The following is an 18,249-nucleotide window of genomic DNA, read 5'->3' on the forward strand; positions in this document are numbered from 1 at the left end:
CCGAGACTCTATTCTAAATGTTAAACAAAACAGTCTCAAACTTTTCAAGATTCTCATTTAGGGAAAAGGAAACTGAGATTTGAAGAGATCTTGATGCTGGTTAGTGTGGCAAAGTGGTAGAAACCCATGCTTTTCAACCTGCGGACCAAGAGCAGCCCACCACGATCATGGAAAAGAATACCTGTGGTAGGACCTCCTTCTTCAAGACCCGCTGAAGCCCAGGCCACAGAGACTCAATTCTGAGATTTTTGTTCTGTTTTAAAGAAGACTCGCAAAAAAAAAAATAAAAACACCACACACCAAAATATACCAGACCCCAAGTCCACACGACTTAATGGACTTACACAGAATCGGCATTTGAAGCAGACGCTGTCAAGCTTCACATTCAATTTTACACTTTCAGGATCTACTATATTTTTGCGGACTTATCCAACCACCAACCCCCACAAATACACAACAGAATTCGAACAAGAAAAAGAATTAACTTTATAGTCTCTTTCTTAATTTATACCCATTACCTGCATTGATGCCTTTCTGATCACCTTATGTTTAGCCTTTCTTGTCTCTTTTCTTCAGTTATACTATACCCACATGAATATTTGGCTAATGTATGTATATATGTATGTATGTATGTATGTATGTATGTATATATATATATATATATATATATATGCTAGATTCTGCATGTAAGAGAGAATATGTGGTTTATTTCCTCTTGCAACTGTGTGGCCTCACTTAGCCATTATACATCCTAAGCCCCAACATTCTCCTGCAAAGTTTTTAACTTCACTTTTCTTTACAGCTGAGTAGCGTTTTATTTTCTTTGGGGGACACTATCTATTCATCTATTGATGGAGACCCAGGTTGGTTGAAATGCTCTGCTCTGGTGAGTAGGGCAGCAGTAAGCATGAGACTTGTCGAGGAACAAAATGAGGGCCGGATAGGGAACACAGGTCGGAGGCTTGAGCCCCAGGCCGATTCCACATTGGGTTCACTGGGCAAACTTCTCTCCCTTGTGCTGCTCAGGTCTGCCATCTTAACGCGTACGGCTTGTTTATCTAGGAGTTAGAAGTGCAAGGGAAACCTGATGGTCAAGCGGTGGCCTTTGGTCCAGAGGCCTCCATAGGCACAGAGCCCACCTTCCTCTTGCTCTAACTCTGCTATCAGACCATGCAGCTTGGGCCAATTACTCACTCTTCCTGAACGCAGCAGAGCCCAGGAAGATTCTTCTCATCTCTAAAATGGGGGTAGTTGACATACTGGGAGCCATAAGACACAGCCCCCAAGTGGAGGTGATGAGAGAAAGCCTGGCCACCGGCCGTTCATTCCCACAGCTTCAAACCTAGGGTATGCCCTGCTCTTCCAAAAGGGGAGAATTCTCACCTCTGGGTTCCCAGTCACAGCCACGTCGCAACCATCTCCGCTGTCCCCACTTTTCAGAGAGAACAGACTACACTCAGATTCCTCTATAGTTACCAGTAAGCTTGGCGGCAATGCACATTTCAGCTGCTGTGCCCCAGGGCAAATGAAGACCTACAATGATAACTCAGTAGAGAAAGACTGTCACTAGAGGAGGTTTCCCTAGACATCACCAACCGCCTGCCCACCAGCAGGGCCCTGATCCTGTGTCCCCTCCTCGACCCACAAGTCCCTCTTGCTGCTCCTTCCCTGACCATTTCTTCACCTGTCTGGCTTGCTGCCACCCCCCCCCCCTTCCTCCAGCATGTGTCTATCTGCTCTCCCCTCTCTCCCTCTTCCTCCCCACCCCCTCCATGCTGCTGCTGCAGGCTTGGAGCAGGAGGTTATGAAAATGAGCTTCGTGCCCAGGAGACTGTAATTATCTGCTAAGTGTGAAAGCCAGAGTGATTAATTAAGAGATAATAAAAAGAAAAGGAGGGTGAGGGGGGGGGCCTCGCCACTTCGCTTTGATGGTAGAACCTGAGGTGAGCCAAGCAATTAGGGGAATCTTTATCGAGAGTTAGCTGTAATCCACAAATTATTAAGCACCAAACGCTTCGGGAGAGCCATGCATTCTTGCCTAGTGACAGACAGAGGACAGCAGGATTAAGAGAGCTGAGAACACCCATCCAGGGACAGGGAGAGCCAGAGACCAGGCTAGCGGTGTTGCTGGAAGACATCCTCTGTCCCAAGCTGGCTACAGTTAGTGTTTGTGGGACTCTCGCCCGTGGTTGCCTTCCTACCCCTGAGAAAGGGAATGCCAGGTTGCCCCATGGCTTAGTGCACTCCTCTTCCCACCCACGGCCCAGCCCTTCCTTTTGAAGGCCTAATATCCCATTCCATTAGAAAGGAGTGGGTGTTGCTTCCCCCCACACAGCTGTGTGGGAAGTACATCACACAGGCTGCAGATGTGACTGCTGCAGGGGCCACAGCTGACATGACCACACCACATTCATCATGTCTCCCAGGTTCTTACTACACACCCCTAATCGGGCAGCTCTCCCCCTCCCCGGGCCTCATGGCTTCTCCCACCAAGCTCCCTGACAAGGTAGTCAGTCTCCTTTACCTTTCCCACAGGTCCAGTCCTCTACCTCCTTCCCAGCGGGGTCTATCATTCCCTATCCCTCCACTCCTCCCAGGGCCATTTTCCTGACTGGCCATGTCCAAGCTCCACTACCTGTTTCAATCTTCTATGCTGCTCACGAGCGACAGACACTTCCTCTACCCCCATCAGTGTCATATGAGGCGCACGCAGGCAAAGCTGGGCTCCGGACACTTCTGATTTCAAGGGCGGGAACTAAAACGGGTTCTGAAACAAAGGGCCCACCCTGCTGTCCCCACCTGCCAGGTTCTTTTCCTAATAACCAGGCTTCAGCAGCAGGAACAGTTCCTTTCTCAGCCTGGCCACTCACAGAGGGAGACGAAGAGGCTTTCAAGCTATCCCTACAGTTGGTGGGAAGGTGCCAGAGCTATGAGCCTCATCCTTCCAGCCCTCGCCAAGAACACTGCACAGTGACAGCCTCTGTCTGACCGACCCTTAAAGAGAACTCCTTGGCCCCCATAGAGCCTGGGAGAGGCTAACCTCTGACCTCTCAGGCCTTGCTTCTCAATAAAAGGAAGTTTGAAAAATATTTATCCAGATAGAGAGTACTGTAGATGTATCGGTTACAACAGCTAATTAGTTTCCATTCGGAGCAGGAAAGGCTCAGGTTGTCAGATATGGGAGGAAAGGGGCGAAGAGTGCTAATAAATCCGTTCTCTTCCAAAAGGGACCAAATGCTGATTTCCAAATTCACTTGAATTAGTCCCTCCTTGAGAGAGGCATCTTGGGTCTGAAGATGGTGTTCTCACTGTGTTGCATTCTTGACCTCAAATTCTTTCTCTGTCCCAGGAAGTCAAATCCAAATCCTATCGACTGCACCCCTCCTTGTATCCTGCACACTCCCCAGGCTGCCACAAGATACTCTGTTACCCTTGTACTTGCAGAGGGCTGCATGAACACCAGTCTCCTGGGGTAGAAGAGGAAGGAGAGAAGCAGTGGCCCTGCCTACTGACAGACAGGACTCCTCCACAGAGCCAATGGCTGAAGGCGGGAGACAAGTGAGTGTGGTCTGTGGGTTGAGCTTCTCTTGTGTCATGCAAGAGTGAGAAGCTGCTCCCCTGCAGCCATGTCCAGGAAAGCCATAGCCTCCCTCATGACCCAGTGTTCAAGCCAAAGCCAGGAAGGGCCAGGTTTTGGCTAGAAGCTCTGTCAAAATGTTTCTCCCAAACCTCCCATGATGAATCATAAGAACTTAAAAAAAATTGATGTGGAAATGACTGCTCAGGCGTGGAAGAGCTTCCAGCAACGCAGAGGCTGAGGCTTGCAACTCTGCAGTAGGGAGCAGGGGTTGAGTTGACATGGAGGTGGGGCTGGAATTGGGCAGGTGGCAGGCAGGAGACAAAATGGGTCAGTCTGGCGATAAGAAAGCGCCTACCCTTCCTAAAACAAACATATCAATGCTATTAAACGAATGACCCGTGCAAACTGTTTAACCCATGCAAACTGTTTTAAAAGCAAACTCTGCTCTTGGCATGTTAGAAGACAGAGGAAAGCATCCTCTCACACCTCAACATGGTTCCTCAGACATGCAGCATCAGCATCATCAGTGAGTCTCATGCCAACAGACTCTGCGTTTTCCCATTCCTTCAAAGCTTGAGGGTTGTTGTCCTAACGCAATGATCTGAGGCTTCTGGAAAGATGGGGTTTGAAGTAATAGTCAAGCTTACTGTCCTGCAATGACTCTTCCAGGATGTATATTACACAGAAGTAGATGGATAATAGCTCTCCATTTTGAAAATGAAGAAACCATGGCTCACAAAGGGTAAAAGGCCACTCAGTCTTCAGACACAGAACAGGGACTAAATTCTAAAGGAGGGTGCCTTCACTGAAACCTCAGAGTACAAAATGTAGGAGTTACCACATCACTGATGGTGTCCCTTTGCACCACTAATACAAACTGCATTTGATCCTTCATTGTTTCTCCCTTGTTTTATTGTTTCCCTTCTTGGATTTGCCTTGCATTGTGAACCTTGAAAAATCAAGCACTGTGCATTATTAATATGGTTTAGTAAGCACCAGACACTTGTGCTTCATACACCATTTCATTCAGTTCCCACAATCACCCTGGGAAGCAGGGGCAACCATCTGCACTTCATAGATAGGAAGCCAAGGCTCTAAGGGGCACACGGTGGCACCTCTGGCAAAAGGCTTATATTCCTACAGTCCCCTGGTTAAGGGGTCCTAGGAGACTCAGGCTTCCTTGTTTCTAGAGAATAAGCTGTGTTACATCATGACCCTAGAGTGAAACTGAATGTGTGTGCAAACCCTCAGTTGCAGATGTTACCAACTTCTCCATGTTCTGCATAATGGAGCACAACAGTGGCACAGAGACTCCAAAAGCCATCAGCTCACCTTGGTCATGCATTATACTTATTTATTATTTTACGAAGTCAGATTTCCCCTTCCACTTATCTCTGGCTCATGCCAGCAATTAAAATGAGAGGGCATTCTCATTTCGTCCACTGCCCAGATGTCCCCAGATGTGCACTCGGAGACGGTTGCACTGGCCCAACACCATCAACAAAGCAGGTAATGCCAATAGAGTGCTGCTCATTCCTGTCAGCACAGCCACAGTGAGCATGGTGGCAGAGAGGGATTTCTGGGAACTCTGGAGACCCCATTCCACAATGAAGTCAAGCTGGCAGATTCCCTCCAGGAGTTGGGAGTAGAGATGGAACTAATCCACAGAGCAGTGGGTAAACTCCTGGGGCTGGAGATTATAGCAAAGGAGTCCCACTGTCTAGGCAGAAGTTCTCAGTTGTTTAAAAATGAAGATGGAGAAAACCTCAAGTTTTCTAAGCGCTCCCATCAGTCAGCATGGCTAGCCGAGGGTTTCTGTTGCTCAGAAAATGCCTTCTCCTGCTCCTTCTGTTTTCAGTCCCTCTGGCCCTTCTCTTCCTTCCCTATAATAAACTCCCAGTTAAATGAACGGAATGGGAAGAAACAGTTAAAAGTGCTTCGTGGTGGGGCAATGTTGGGTAATGGAGCACATAGGGCCCCAGGCTGTGCATGGAGAATTCGGGGAGAGGGAATAATAATAAAAACTCGGCTAAGCTAATTAGGAGGAGAAAGTTAATTTAGAAATCAGCTCTACTGGGCAGGAGTAGGGGTTTGGGGAGAGGGAAGTGGACACAAGAGGTTGGGAGACTCGAGGAAAAGGGTGTTTTAGGTAAACTGCCTTTGTTCTTGCAAATCAAGATCCTTAGGCAGAATGAAGACTGAGACCTGGGGATTCCTGGCTCCTTTCTTCTGGAGCAGGGGTACAATCAAGGACTATCCAGAGCCAGGTCAGCTCCCGCACTCGGGCAAGCAGCATGGCCACAGGCATAGCACGCATTACAGCCGTTTCCTCCCGCACACTGCCAGCTTCAGGCAACCACCAGGAAAATCAGTCTCCAACATTTTTCACATACTTCTCTTACAGCCTCTGCCATGCAGGACTGCCTATGTTTACATATCTATCTCCCACACCGGGCTGAAAGTGCTTCAAGGACAAGGGTAACTCTCACCTCTTTACCAGGGTCTAGGACCACCACAAAACAAAAACAGCTAAGGCTTGGTTCCTGGCCTCCCCCTCCTTGCCAGGGCCCCTCTGTGGGAGGTTCCCACTGAAACCCTGGAGCTCCGCTCCTTGCTGAGGCCTTAAGAAATTCTATGTGAAGAGAGGTAAGACTCCTGACTAGCAGAGACAGTCTAAGACAGACCATGCAAGTCTAAACCTGGCGTCTCTCTCAGACTGCTCAGGCTCAGAGTGGACCAACAATGAAGTTCAGATTCATTCAGATCCAGGTATCTGGGTAAAAAGGCCCCCCTCCTCCCTAACTCTGTGGAACTCTGCTTCCAAGCAGTTTTATGATATACCAAAGGACTCTCAGAGAACAACTCCACTTCCCAGTCCCCACACTTAGGTCACAGACTGGGGACTTCAGGGACACTCCTGTAATGGTGTACTTGTCCCTGTTCACTTCTGCCTCGCCAAATTGATTTTTATTTCATTTATGTGTTTTATTTTACCACAGGGTTTACAAGTCTCCATAGCAGCCCTACCTACCTGGTTAAGAGTTTAGAAAAAAGGGAGATTTGATGGAGAATGAGATAGGGACCCTAACTTTTATTTATTTATTTATTTTTACAAACCCTTCTTTTAAAAGTCAGAAGACCCAAGACCCAAGAGGCAGAGGCAGCAGCTTCAAGTGTTTGCAGCCTACCTGAGCTACAAAGTGAGACGTGTCAAAAGAAAAAAATCCTAGAATCAGCTGGTTTCCCACTGCTTGCAGGGCTGTCTGTGAGCCTTCTGAGCCTTGGAGGCTTTGGCAGCAGTCTCAGGCTGAGATAACTCAGTGACTATGTCCTCAGGGACACCCTCCCCTCCCCCCACCTCTGTCTTAATGCACTTGTGTACCTGCCTGGCTAACACACCTTACCTTGACTGGGTGGACTTGTGGGGATGCTCTTTCTCTGCCCTAATGCTAAGACCACTTCTCCCAGGGAGTCCTCCCCTGATCACTGCAGCCCATAGCAAAGTCCTCAGTACTGAATGCTCCAGCTTTGACCTTCACAATACTATAGTAACCCCTTAATATCAACATATACACACACATACACACAGAGAGACTCTGTGTAGTTTTGGGTTTTAGTTTCTTGGAAAGAAGGAACTACATAATGTTTCCCACACACACAAAATTTGTACCCATTTCCCAAATAATTGGACTAGATTAAAAAAAAAATCAGTCGTCCCCATTTTGTGGAAGAAGAAACTGAGGCCTGTGGGGATGAACAATTTCACATAAAAGATAAAGACCCTTAAGAGTAGAGACAATATCTTACTCATCTGGCAACACAATCTGCCCGTGTGCTATAGAATGATAGGATTCTATTTGTGGTGCAGATGGCTGAGCTCAGTCGGGGCTTGCACATTAGCATGTGCCCTGCCATTAAGCTTCGAACCAGTCCCATAATGATGTTTGGGGTCAGTGAGAAAATACCTATACCTGGGGCTGGAGAGATAGCTCAGTGGTTAAGAGAACTGGCTGCTCTTCCAGAGGACCCTGGTTCAATTCCTCACACCCACATGGCAGCTAACAACTGTCTGTAACTCCAAGATCTGACACCCTCACACAGACATACATGCAGGCAAACACCTATGTAAATAAATACAACAAATACATTTAAAAAGAGAAAGGAAACACCTACACCCAAGGAACCACACGGTTCCATTATGTAGCAGTAGAATTGTGTGACGGTGGCACAGCTGAGGAAGCTGCCCAACCACACATCTCTCTGAAGGCATCTCCACCATCCATCCATGTCTGACTGTACAGTTCCGACCATTAAGCTATGCCTAACCGTACATTTGTGGTGAGGGAGGGAACTAATTCTGCATTTTCTCCACATCCTCCAGTTAGGACATACTCCTCATATTGCCTCAGAAGGAAATGCAGGCCAGAGAGAACAAGCAATCCTGTCCTAAAGAAGAATTTATTATTCTTAAGCCAAGTTAGGGAGCTGGGGAAAGAGATAACACACGTAGGACAGCTTCCTGAAATAGCCCTGCTGGGCCCTGGGTGCTACATGAGACTCAGAATTCTGCTCTCCCTCTCTGCCTCAAACCCCAGGCCCCATGGCCTTCTGGGAGATCCTGACGGCACCTTCCCGGAGCTCAGACCCAGAGTGAAACAGCAGTATCATCTCCTGGAAAACTAACGCTGTTTGCTAGAGATTTCTAGCCCAGATTTAAGACCTTCCATCTTGAAGAGGGTGGCTGGCTGCAAGGCCCATTTATTTCAATACCACCCCAATTTTGTTGAACGGGTTTGAGAAGGGCAGAGACGGATGAGCACTGCAGTCCCCAGAGACAAGAGAGGTTAATAAAAGTTGCTGAAGAAATTAAATGTGCAGGAAGGAGACACTGGGAGCGCCTTCCACATGGCAGAAGCTGATAGACAGAGGGAAAGTCGAATAGAAAGAAAAATGATCTTCAGAGGCACCTAGAAGCTGCAGAGGCTTTCATCCCGGGTGCCATAAGAACTCAATCAAGTTCATACTGTCTGAGAAGCAAGAACGGACAGTCTAAGAGCTGGCGATGAAAGACACAGGGGGGCAGAGTCAGAGTCAGGGAACTCAAGGGCCCTGGCTTTCTCAGCCCGGCAGTGTGCACATCTATCAGAGGGATGCAGAGAGAGCGACACAAGGACAGTGCCCTCCAAGACTCAGGGCGCTGCGGGGAAGAAAAACGATGGAAAGGGAACGGTTGCGGTTTTTTCCTTCCTTCCTTCCTTGCTTGCTTGCTTCCTTCCTTCCTTCCTTGCTTCCTTCCTTCCTTTCTTTCTTTCTTTTTCTTTTTTCATACCAACCAGTGCTGTGATAAATGAAAGGTTCTAGGCAGACAGAAGTCTCTGTCCAGATGCACCTGGGGAAGAGGAGTCCGTGCATGTGTAACATGGGACTGCACCTACAGGTTTGGGTGAGGCAAATGTGTGTAGCCTTCAGGAGTGTCTTTCTGGGATCTATCCACACCCACCACCACCCTAATGTCACTGCTTGTTTCTCATCCTGACTGTACCAGGTGCTGGCTGTGTCCTTTTGGACAATCTGTTTAACTTAGTTGCCCATCTATAAAATGGGAACAACACCTGACATTACTATTATATGCAAAACACAAAGTAGTCGTTTCCCAAATGTGCATGACTTCCTTCTCCATTCTGAGAGCCATTCTGCATCAGGACTCCTAGGATTCTCTCTACTCCCCGGTGTCACACTTCAAGATCAAGAGCACAGCAACCTCTTTCTCCTTCCCCACTGAAAGCCCCAGCCTTTTCCAGGTCAAAACCTCCTCTGAAAGACTGCCAAATTGGCTGGCCTGGGGCCCTGGGAAGAGCTGGAAAGCAAATAGAAGGCAGGGGGATGAAGCTTGGTCAGGCTCGCTCGCTGGCTCGCTCGCTGGCTCACAGAGTGGCTTCCCTGCTCTCAGAGGGAAACATCTCCCAGAAACTGGGGAGATAGAGAAACGTGCCTCCTCATCAAGTCTTCCATCTCAGCTCTCACCCCTTTCACAAGCCATCTAACTTCTCTGGAACTCCATTTTCTCCTCTACTAAATGGAAAAATAACGATGATCCTGCCTATATCACATGACAATCTATCAAATGTTATGGCACATATGACAGCTACTAAAATCTGAAAGCATTACACGGTTAGCGCTAGAAGACAGGCAGGAAAGAGAGGGGGGACTAGGTCTGTAGCTTAGTGATATAGGACTTGCCTAACCCAGGGCTTAATTCCCATCATACAACCTCACCCACCCACCCACTCCTACCCTCCAGAAACCACACCTGAAACAGGAGGAAAGAGACCGGGGCAACACAAATCCCTTTTGGCAGGGATTAATAGTTTACCCCCACCTCTGTACACTGATATCAAACTCGGGGTAACTATGGGTAGCCTAGCATTCCTAGCTGAGGAACTACGTATAATTACACTGCCTATCTCAGATGACTGTCGTATGGAACAAGACAGCAGACCTAGGTCCTCCTGCTGTCTAATAGAGGTTGCCAACACAGATAAGCTTTGTAGTGACATAAAAGGACTTGGATCAGGGTGTTAACACTCCAGAGATGGCCCTCAGTGAGTTGTTTAACCTCTCAATTTTGGTTTTCTTATCTATGAAATGGCAGGAACATCAATTTTGAAAAGCACACAGCAGGAACTCACTGAAAGGTAATGCTGACACCTTGGTATGTTACCGACCTCCCATGATCCCTTTCAGTACCTTAGGCCAGCCAGATCCTGAGAAAATCAACTAAAAAGCAAAGCTGAGCACCTCCAGGTGAGCTCAATGAGACACCTAAATTTTCACCTCCTACTGTGCCTACAGCCCTACTGTGTCTATAACCCCAATGAGTTTACAACCCTTCTGTGCCTACAACCCTACTGTGCCTATAACCCTACTGTGTCTATAGCCCTGATGAGCCTACAACCCTCCTGTGCCTAGAATGGAGGCTAAAGGAGAGAGAGCACAAGTTGTCCCCAGACTCCATTGAGTGTATCAGCCCTTGCATGACTCTTCAGACTCTACAGAGTTGGGTGGGGTGGAGGGTCCTCAGGTATAAAGCCATGGATTAGAAAGGCTAGGTTTCATATAAGAAACAAATACAAGAGCATAAATCATATTTGGCAAGTAAAGCCTTTTTTAACAAATAACCAAGAGATTGCCATATCAAAAAGAAAGAGTAACCCAAAAATATAGGGCAGAATCTCAAAAGAAAAGACTGTTTTTTTTTAAAGTTTAAAGGCTACTTACTATCTTGATGGAACAATCCATCCTCTTCTCCACACTTATTCTACCATGGAACAGAACAACAACAAAATAGTGCCCCAGCCCAGTTCCAGGCCCTGCTAGCTGAGGGGTCTCTGGCAGAGGAGAATAGTGCAGGCTTTGGAATCATCAGTTGGTTCCTACAACGGCCTACCTACATATCTGAACTCAGTTTCCCATCCAGGAAAAAGGAATTAATTACCCAGCCTAACTCAGGGGACTGTGCAGGGCTTAAGTTAACATGCATGTAAAGTCATTAACATGAGATCTCACTAAATGAGCTGTGTTAGTTCTCACACTGAAAAACCACTTCTCACTTCACCCAAAAGCTGACTTTTCCACTTTGCTCTCCCCTCATGCCCCTTCTGCTGACCTTTTCTGAGAGCACAACCAGGTGGAAGCCGAATTGTGTCTTTCAGGTCTACCTGAGCCAGGTTCTCTCTAAGAGAGGGGGAATCACTGGTTAACTGAAGCCAAGGACCAAGACCAGAGGGATTTGAACCAGAAAACAAAGAGACCCTTAATTAGGAAAATAGAAGGGACAGGCAACTCAACATCTGTCCACTTACATTCAGACACAAAGTCATAACACAGCCACTGAGTACTTCTATGCCAGACACCACTCCATGCACGTTCCCTAGATTAATATATGTGACAATCCATGGATTAACATATATATCATCACCATTTTGCATACAACTGAACCAGAGCACCTAATGAGCACATAACCTATTCAGACTACCAACACCGGAGAGTTGAATGGAGGCCTCTGACTTCTATTTATTTATTTATTTATTTTTATACATGTTATTTATTTATTTATTTATTGGGGACTTACAGTTCAGCCTTGACTGGCCTGAAACTTGATATGTGTAGTCCAAGTTGGCCTTGAACTCACTGTCCTCTTGCCTCAGCCTCTTGAAAACTAGGATTCCAGGCATACCGGGCTGAGACTGTGATGTCATCATCATCTAATGTGACCTCCCTCCTGCACTGCAGCTCACTGGTCAATCAGGTACTAAGGGGCACTGACTATATGCACAGCACCAGGCCATGTTGTAGTTAAGAGAAGGGAAACCCTGGCCTCAAGGGATCTTAAGGGAGGGAGGCTTCCTCAGAGTGCAGTTCTCTGTAAGCATGGGTAAGGGGCTTCATCATCCTACCCCACTGCAAAGGCAAACTGAGGCCAGCCAGCCACCCAGTGGCAATAAAGAACAAAGACTGGAAGAACTGGGTGCCATCCCCAGACCCCCCTCCTGCCCTGCCTGGGTGTTGAAGATGCATCCCTGTGGTACCCAGTACTGGCTTCACGTCTCCCTCTGAGTTTCAGTATAAGGCTGAAGATAGAGTCCAGTCAAAGTCAGGGGCGGCCCTAATAGCTTGATTTCTGCCAGCTTCCCCTACCTCTACCCCAGCTTTGGGCAGAAGTAGGGCATTTGGAGTGTGTGGCATGCATGTGTGTGCAGAACAGAGCTGTAGAATCCAGGCTCACCATTCTCTGCCAGGATATAACTGTGCACAGGGAGCTAAATGCTAGAAACATAGGAGGCCCTTGGGCCTCTTTGTTTTACCCCTTAGTCTCCTTGGAGCAAAGGCGGAACAGGCAGGAGCAGCTTTGGGGGGGGGTGCCAGAGGAACAGATTTTCCTCCTACAGTCAGAGCCACCAGACTCTGGAGGCAGCTCCCACTGGAGTCACCCTGTCATCCCACATTGCTCTGATTAACTACAATCCTTCCCTTTCAATTTCTCCTCTCTGAGACTAGGGAGGGAGAAAAATCTCTTAGAAAATGAATAAATATTTCAATTTTCAGCCTAATCAGTCTGGGGAGCTGGGATATGATGGACACAGCAGCGGGGGAGGGGGGGAGATAATGGTTTTCATTTAGATAAGATACAGAAAATTATTTAGTAAAAAATGAAAATAGATGAAGTCCATTGAAATCCTTTAAAAGATGAATTTTGTTTCTCAGCTAGGCTGAATTTTCCGCTCCTAGCTCTTCTCTGTCCTCAGTTTTCTTGCTCCTCTGACCACTTTTCACCATCATTCCTCTGCCTTCAACTCACTGCTAACCACAGGGTGCTCTTATCAGTGTCCCCAGGTCCCCAGCCCCGGGCCGAGTGTCCCTGAAGACTCAGTAGTGATTTCCTCTCCCTCCTGGCTCCTCTCTCCCTTTGCTTTCCTCCCCGTGACCCCAAAATACATCTGGCTGCACCCTTTTGCAGTTCTTGCTTTCACGCCTGACAGAGTCCAGAAGGCTGGGGTTCAGTTGCATTCCCTGAGCCACACCCACCCACAAAGATGGAGAGGTACATGGCAAGCATCTTTTTTTTCTGATCTTCCATCAGTTCGGGTTCAAGCTGCATCTCTCTCCTGTTTCCTAACTGCAGCTTCTGTTTCTTAAAGCTCATTTTATTTCACTGACATTGGAGGGCTGCAAGAGAGGAGCAGGCAGAGAAGCCTTCTCCCAGCACATCAGAACTGACACTGCCGCCCCTCCCCCACCACGCTCTCCCCTCTCCCCCTTTCTAACAGTGTCAGAACTTAACTTATCTTCCCAACTTTCTGCCAAGTGGCCAACCCTGAGGCCAGGCCTTCTTTTTCCTCCAGCTCCACTCCTGCTCTCATTCTGTGGATGTGTGCCTTCCCATGTTCTAAGAGGGTCCTGGGGCTCTGGTGAAGAAAGGTGAATCAAGACCCCAGACCTAAGGCAGGTTTGCTTTCAGAGCTGGAGGAGAGGGCTAGCAAAGAGAGGAGGGGTCCAGTAAAACACTACACCCCCTATACACCACACACACACACACACACACACACACACACACACACACAATTCAGGAGAGGAAAGGAGCTAGCCAATGCCTGAGGCCCTTTCCATTGGCGGCTTCCCTCTTCCCAGATCACTCACTCACCCCAATGAGAGACCACCTCCTCCATTTTGAAGACTGTACATCTCTGTAGGCGCCTGCCTATAAGAATGTCTGCCCAAGTTTCTTTGTTTGCTCCATGGCTGGGGTATGTGGAAGCAATTCTGTGTGATGGATGTTATGTCCTTTCAACATAGCACACATGCATATACAGTGTAAGTTTGATGCCTGGTGTAGGACTAGGTAAGTGTGTGTCGGCTTGGAAGAGGAATCTTCCTTCTTCAGAGGTGTCAATCAATGTCTTTGTGTATATGTCTGTCTCTGTGTGGGGGATGTTTGTGGGGATGTCTCCATAGGTGAGTAGTCTGTCTCAGTGCCTCTGTTTGAAGCTATTGCTGTGTGAATTTCTGTGTTCCAGTTCAGGGGAGGAGCCCAACAGTATTAAATCTTCCTTGAAATCTGTCTCAGGAGACAAGACCCTTTCCCATGGACCCCAGGCCTGGCTGGGGTTTAGATCCTTGCTTACTTCACAGTGTACCAGACCAGTGTACCTGAACACCCGCATCTCTCTTCCCCTGTTTACTTCCAACCTCTGCCCTGCCAGTTCCAAAGGAACCCTAGATATCTGCACTTTCCTGACCTGTAGTGAGTGCCTGGTCCGATCAACTCCCGTTTTCCTGAGGAATCCAAACAGCCCTGGTATCTGGATTTCTACCTCTCACTCACAGTCTCGTGGGGGGGGGGGCGAATGCAGCCTTCCTTTGAGGGGCAACCCCAAGCAGTTTGCAGCCGGACCTCAGATGAAGGTGACTCTAGGCTGGACTGGGGTAGCAGGATCCCTCACCCTCATCTTTGGAGCCTGCGTCCCTGCTTTCCACGCACTCCACACCCCAGATTTGAAATCCCACCTCTTCCCAGCCTTTCTCTTGGCCAGGACCCAGGAGTCCGGCCCTGGGCCCAGGAGGTGGAGGGAGTGAGAACTGCCAGGGACTGGGAGGAAAGACTTTGAGCACTCGGGTCCCATTTCTACTCGGATCTCGGCTTTCGAGACCTAAGTTCTCTGTTCTCCCGCGCAGCCGGAGGAAGCAAGTTGGGCCGTTTCATTAAGAACTCCTCGGGTGTTCTCCGGGTGACTCCGTGCCCCTTCCCAGGACTCCCCGGCCCGCGGCTGGGGCTTACCTTGCGAGAAAGTGTCGGAGAGAGTGAGGATCCAGATGAGGAGGCTCAGCATGCTGTCCGCCCGCCGCTGGGCCCGAGTCGGCGCGATCCCGGCCGCCGGCTCTCTCTCCTCCCTCCCGCCCTTGCACACTCGGCGCACACTCGCTTGCTTCTCTCGCTGCGGGCTCGCTCCCCTGGCCCCTCCTCTCGTCCCGCGCCCCCTAATAATTTCTGCCCTCCAGCTTTATCTCCCGGGGCCTCTCTCAACCTCCGCGCCGCTCTCTCTCTCTCTCTTTCTCTCTCCCTCTCTTCCCTCCCCGGCTCCCTCCCTCTTCCTGACGTCTGCTCTCCCTCCGACGGCGCCTCCCTCCACTGCCCTCCCCTGGTCCCCCAACGCGCGCGCACACACTCGCTCCGCTCGCGGAACCGAGATGGGAGGAGAGCAAAGAGAAAGGAATTGAGGGCAGAGGCAAGGGGTGGGGAGGGGTGGGGAGAACGCGGCGTCGCAGGCTCTGAAGCAAAGACCGCTGGGCCCCAGTCCATCCGCGCCCCTCCGGTGCCGAGACCTACTTTTGCCCCCAGTGGCATAACTGAGCCGGGCATAGGGTGGCAGCCTGGGCTGAGGACGAACCCCAATCAATTGGGCGACTCTGTTGGGAGGGGTATGCTCGTGTTTTGGGGTGTGTGGGGAGAGTCTAAAAGCTTTAAGATCTTTTTCGTCCTGATCCTACACCCCAGAATCTAACCCTAGATGCCTAAATTAAGAATTCTGGATTAACTAGAGAATGTTGGAAAGGGGAGAAGCTCTTCCAACCCACAAACCTCAGACTGGGAAAATCTTGAATCTGCCTTTAGTCCCTTCTGAGGGCTTCAGCCAGCCACGTTGAGGCCCGCCTCAGCCTTGGAGTCCTCAGCAGCCACGAAGAGGCGCAGTCAACTCTTCCTTTGTTCATCCCAGACATCTATCCATCCGGAGGGAAAGCCAACCAACTCTCTGGCTTTCTCTTCTGCGTCCCTGAAGGCTTGTCATAGAAGGCAGGCAAGGAACGATCTCTAAGCACTCGGGGGCTTGAGGTGCACTGGGGTGGAGAGATGGAGAACCGAAGTGGAAGGGCATTTGGATGGATGGTCCAGTCAAGAACCCAGTATAGTAGCCATCTCCGCCCCCCCCCCGCCCCCAATCCCTAAATAAATTCTGCTCCCTGGGCTGCTGAGACTGACTGAAGCCTGGGCCCTAGAGAATGGATACGGGGAAAATAATATAAAAGTCACAGGAATTGCACAACTTTCCAGTGATGTTGAACTGGAGAGAGGTCTTCACCTCTTCCTTAGATTCTAGATCGCCTGAGTCCCTTAAAGCTCCTGGCTAAGACAGCTTGATGTTGAGGCCCGGAACTAAGGCGCATAGCTCTAGTGCCCTCTGCTGATAAGAGATGGACACAGTTCCTCCAAAAACCTTGACAGGCTGAGTGATCCAGACACAACCACACACAAGTAGAGGACACAGAACACAGTAAACAAAACAAAACCAGAAACTAAAAAGCTCACATTAGAAAGCATATTATTCAAGGACTCAGAGAATTTTGTTATGTTGAAAAGAATACTTGCGCTGGGCGGTGGTGGCACATGTCTTTAATCCCAGTACTCCGGAGGCAAAGGCAGGTGGATCTCAGTAAGTTCAAGACCAGCTTGGTCTACAAAGCTAATTCCAGGACAGCCTCCAAAGTCACAGAGAAACCCTATCTCGAAACAAACAAATAAACAAACATAAAAAACAAGAAAAAACATTTGCATGCATAGACTAAACCACAATTTAAAAACGGATGGCTAGTTCAGAGATTAAGACTACCATCACACACAGAGACACAAACCCATAAAATTCATGCCAGCACTTGGACATGTTAGAGTTTTTCATTTATTCATTCACATTAATTAACTTGTCATTCAACAGATGGTTCTTTTGTGCTTAATAAGGTACAGTCACAAAACTAGGCTTTCAGAATACAGTTACATAAGTAAATAAGTAAGTAAATAAATAAATAAAATCTGGGTATAGTGGCACATGTCTATAATCCTAGCTCAGGAGACAAAGGTGGAGAATGGACTGGACATCATGGTTCACACCATTAATCCCAGTACTTGAGAAGTAGAGGCGGATCTAACTCTGTGGATGGAGGCCAGCCTGGTCTACCTAGGACGCTCCAGGATAGCCAGGGCTTAAATGAAAGCCTGTCTTAAAACAAAACAAATAACCGGACTGTAAGTTCAAGGAGAACCCAGCCTAAATAATGACATCCTGCCACAGAAAAAGCATGTCATTTGGGGAGGAGGGATCCAAAACATTACAATTACTAGGTTAGGGTTAATGTCATAGGTGACAAAACAAAATAGAGAAGGGAGAAAGGAGCTGTCTTCCTGGGGTAAGACTGGAGATTCGTCTCTGCAGGCATCTGAGGACAGAACATAGCGAGTGGGCAGGCACAGACCAAGTTCCTCTGGTCAGGGAATTCTGGAAATGAACAGCCTTTCCCCTTTTATTATGAGTGAGTGCATGGTATGGAGGGGCCAGGAAGCAGTGATAAAAGAAAATGTTGGGAAGATGTCCCCAGCAGCCAAAGAGCTCTCTTCCCTAGGCCCTCTCCCTTTAAACACAAATCTCCACCAAGTAGCATGAAAGAAGCTCTCATGGCTAGACTTCTACAAGCTACTCAGCATCCCAGATCCGGAAGCCTGTTGCCCTTTGCTAGCAATCCCCAACACCAGGCTAGGGTCTCCTGATGGGCTTTCCTAAACAGATAGGTTGTTCTGGCATGCCACCCAAGCATCGCTAGTTTCAGACATACTCCCATGTAACTTGAGCATTATGGAGCCAAACACTCTTGCTTTCCCAGGCACCGCTGCCAGTGCACTTGCACATCCCCAGCCCTCTTCTCTCTCTCTGCTAATATACTATGAGATTACCAATCTCATTTCATCTCCTCTGCCCAGGCCAATCCTACTGAAGCTTCATTTTCATCTCTGTGATACCAAGGCTCACAGTTCTGTCTCAGCGGGTTATCTGAGTCTCCCAGCCTGGGTCTTCTAGTATCCAGGTACGGCGAAGAGAAACCCATGCAACCCAACAGACTAAACATACTACTTCCTTAGCATAGGGCATCTGCCTCCTCGTTGAACTTTGAACTCCTTGAAGGCAAGGGCTGTCTCTGTCTCCTTAGTGTAGAACTTGCTAAAAGTAGAGAAGGAGCTGGGTCTCCCTCACTGAGGTAGCAGAGTAGTTCAAAGTGGGGAATGTGGGTGGATTCGGAGAGGGCAGAAGATTCTCTCCCTAAAGTTTACTACAGAGATAGGAAAGAAA

The 18,249-nt window shown here is 48.5% G+C and overlaps 1 protein-coding gene across 4 annotated transcripts in view; it reads right to left on the minus strand.

The window, feature by feature from the left end:
• Kirrel1 (kirre like nephrin family adhesion molecule 1) overlaps positions 1-15,191 on the minus strand; it is a 1,148,154-nt gene extending 1,132,963 nt beyond the window's left edge. For 3 of the 4 annotated variants that reach the window (XM_051199369.1, XM_051199366.1, XM_051199365.1), the window contains exon 1: positions 14,916-15,191. In XM_051199369.1, the coding sequence (XP_051055326.1) occupies positions 14,916-14,967 (52 nt within the window). In that variant the 5' untranslated portion in view covers positions 14,968-15,191. The remainder of the gene's footprint in view (positions 1-14,915) is intronic. The other variant, XM_051199368.1, reaches the window with a different exon arrangement.
• Between the last annotated feature and the right edge of the window lie 3,058 nt (positions 15,192-18,249).

The sequence above is a fragment of the Phodopus roborovskii genome, unplaced genomic scaffold (genome assembly GCF_943737965.1).
Source record: "Phodopus roborovskii unplaced genomic scaffold, PHOROB, whole genome shotgun sequence".
Classification (NCBI taxonomy): domain Eukaryota; kingdom Metazoa; phylum Chordata; class Mammalia; order Rodentia; family Cricetidae; genus Phodopus; species Phodopus roborovskii.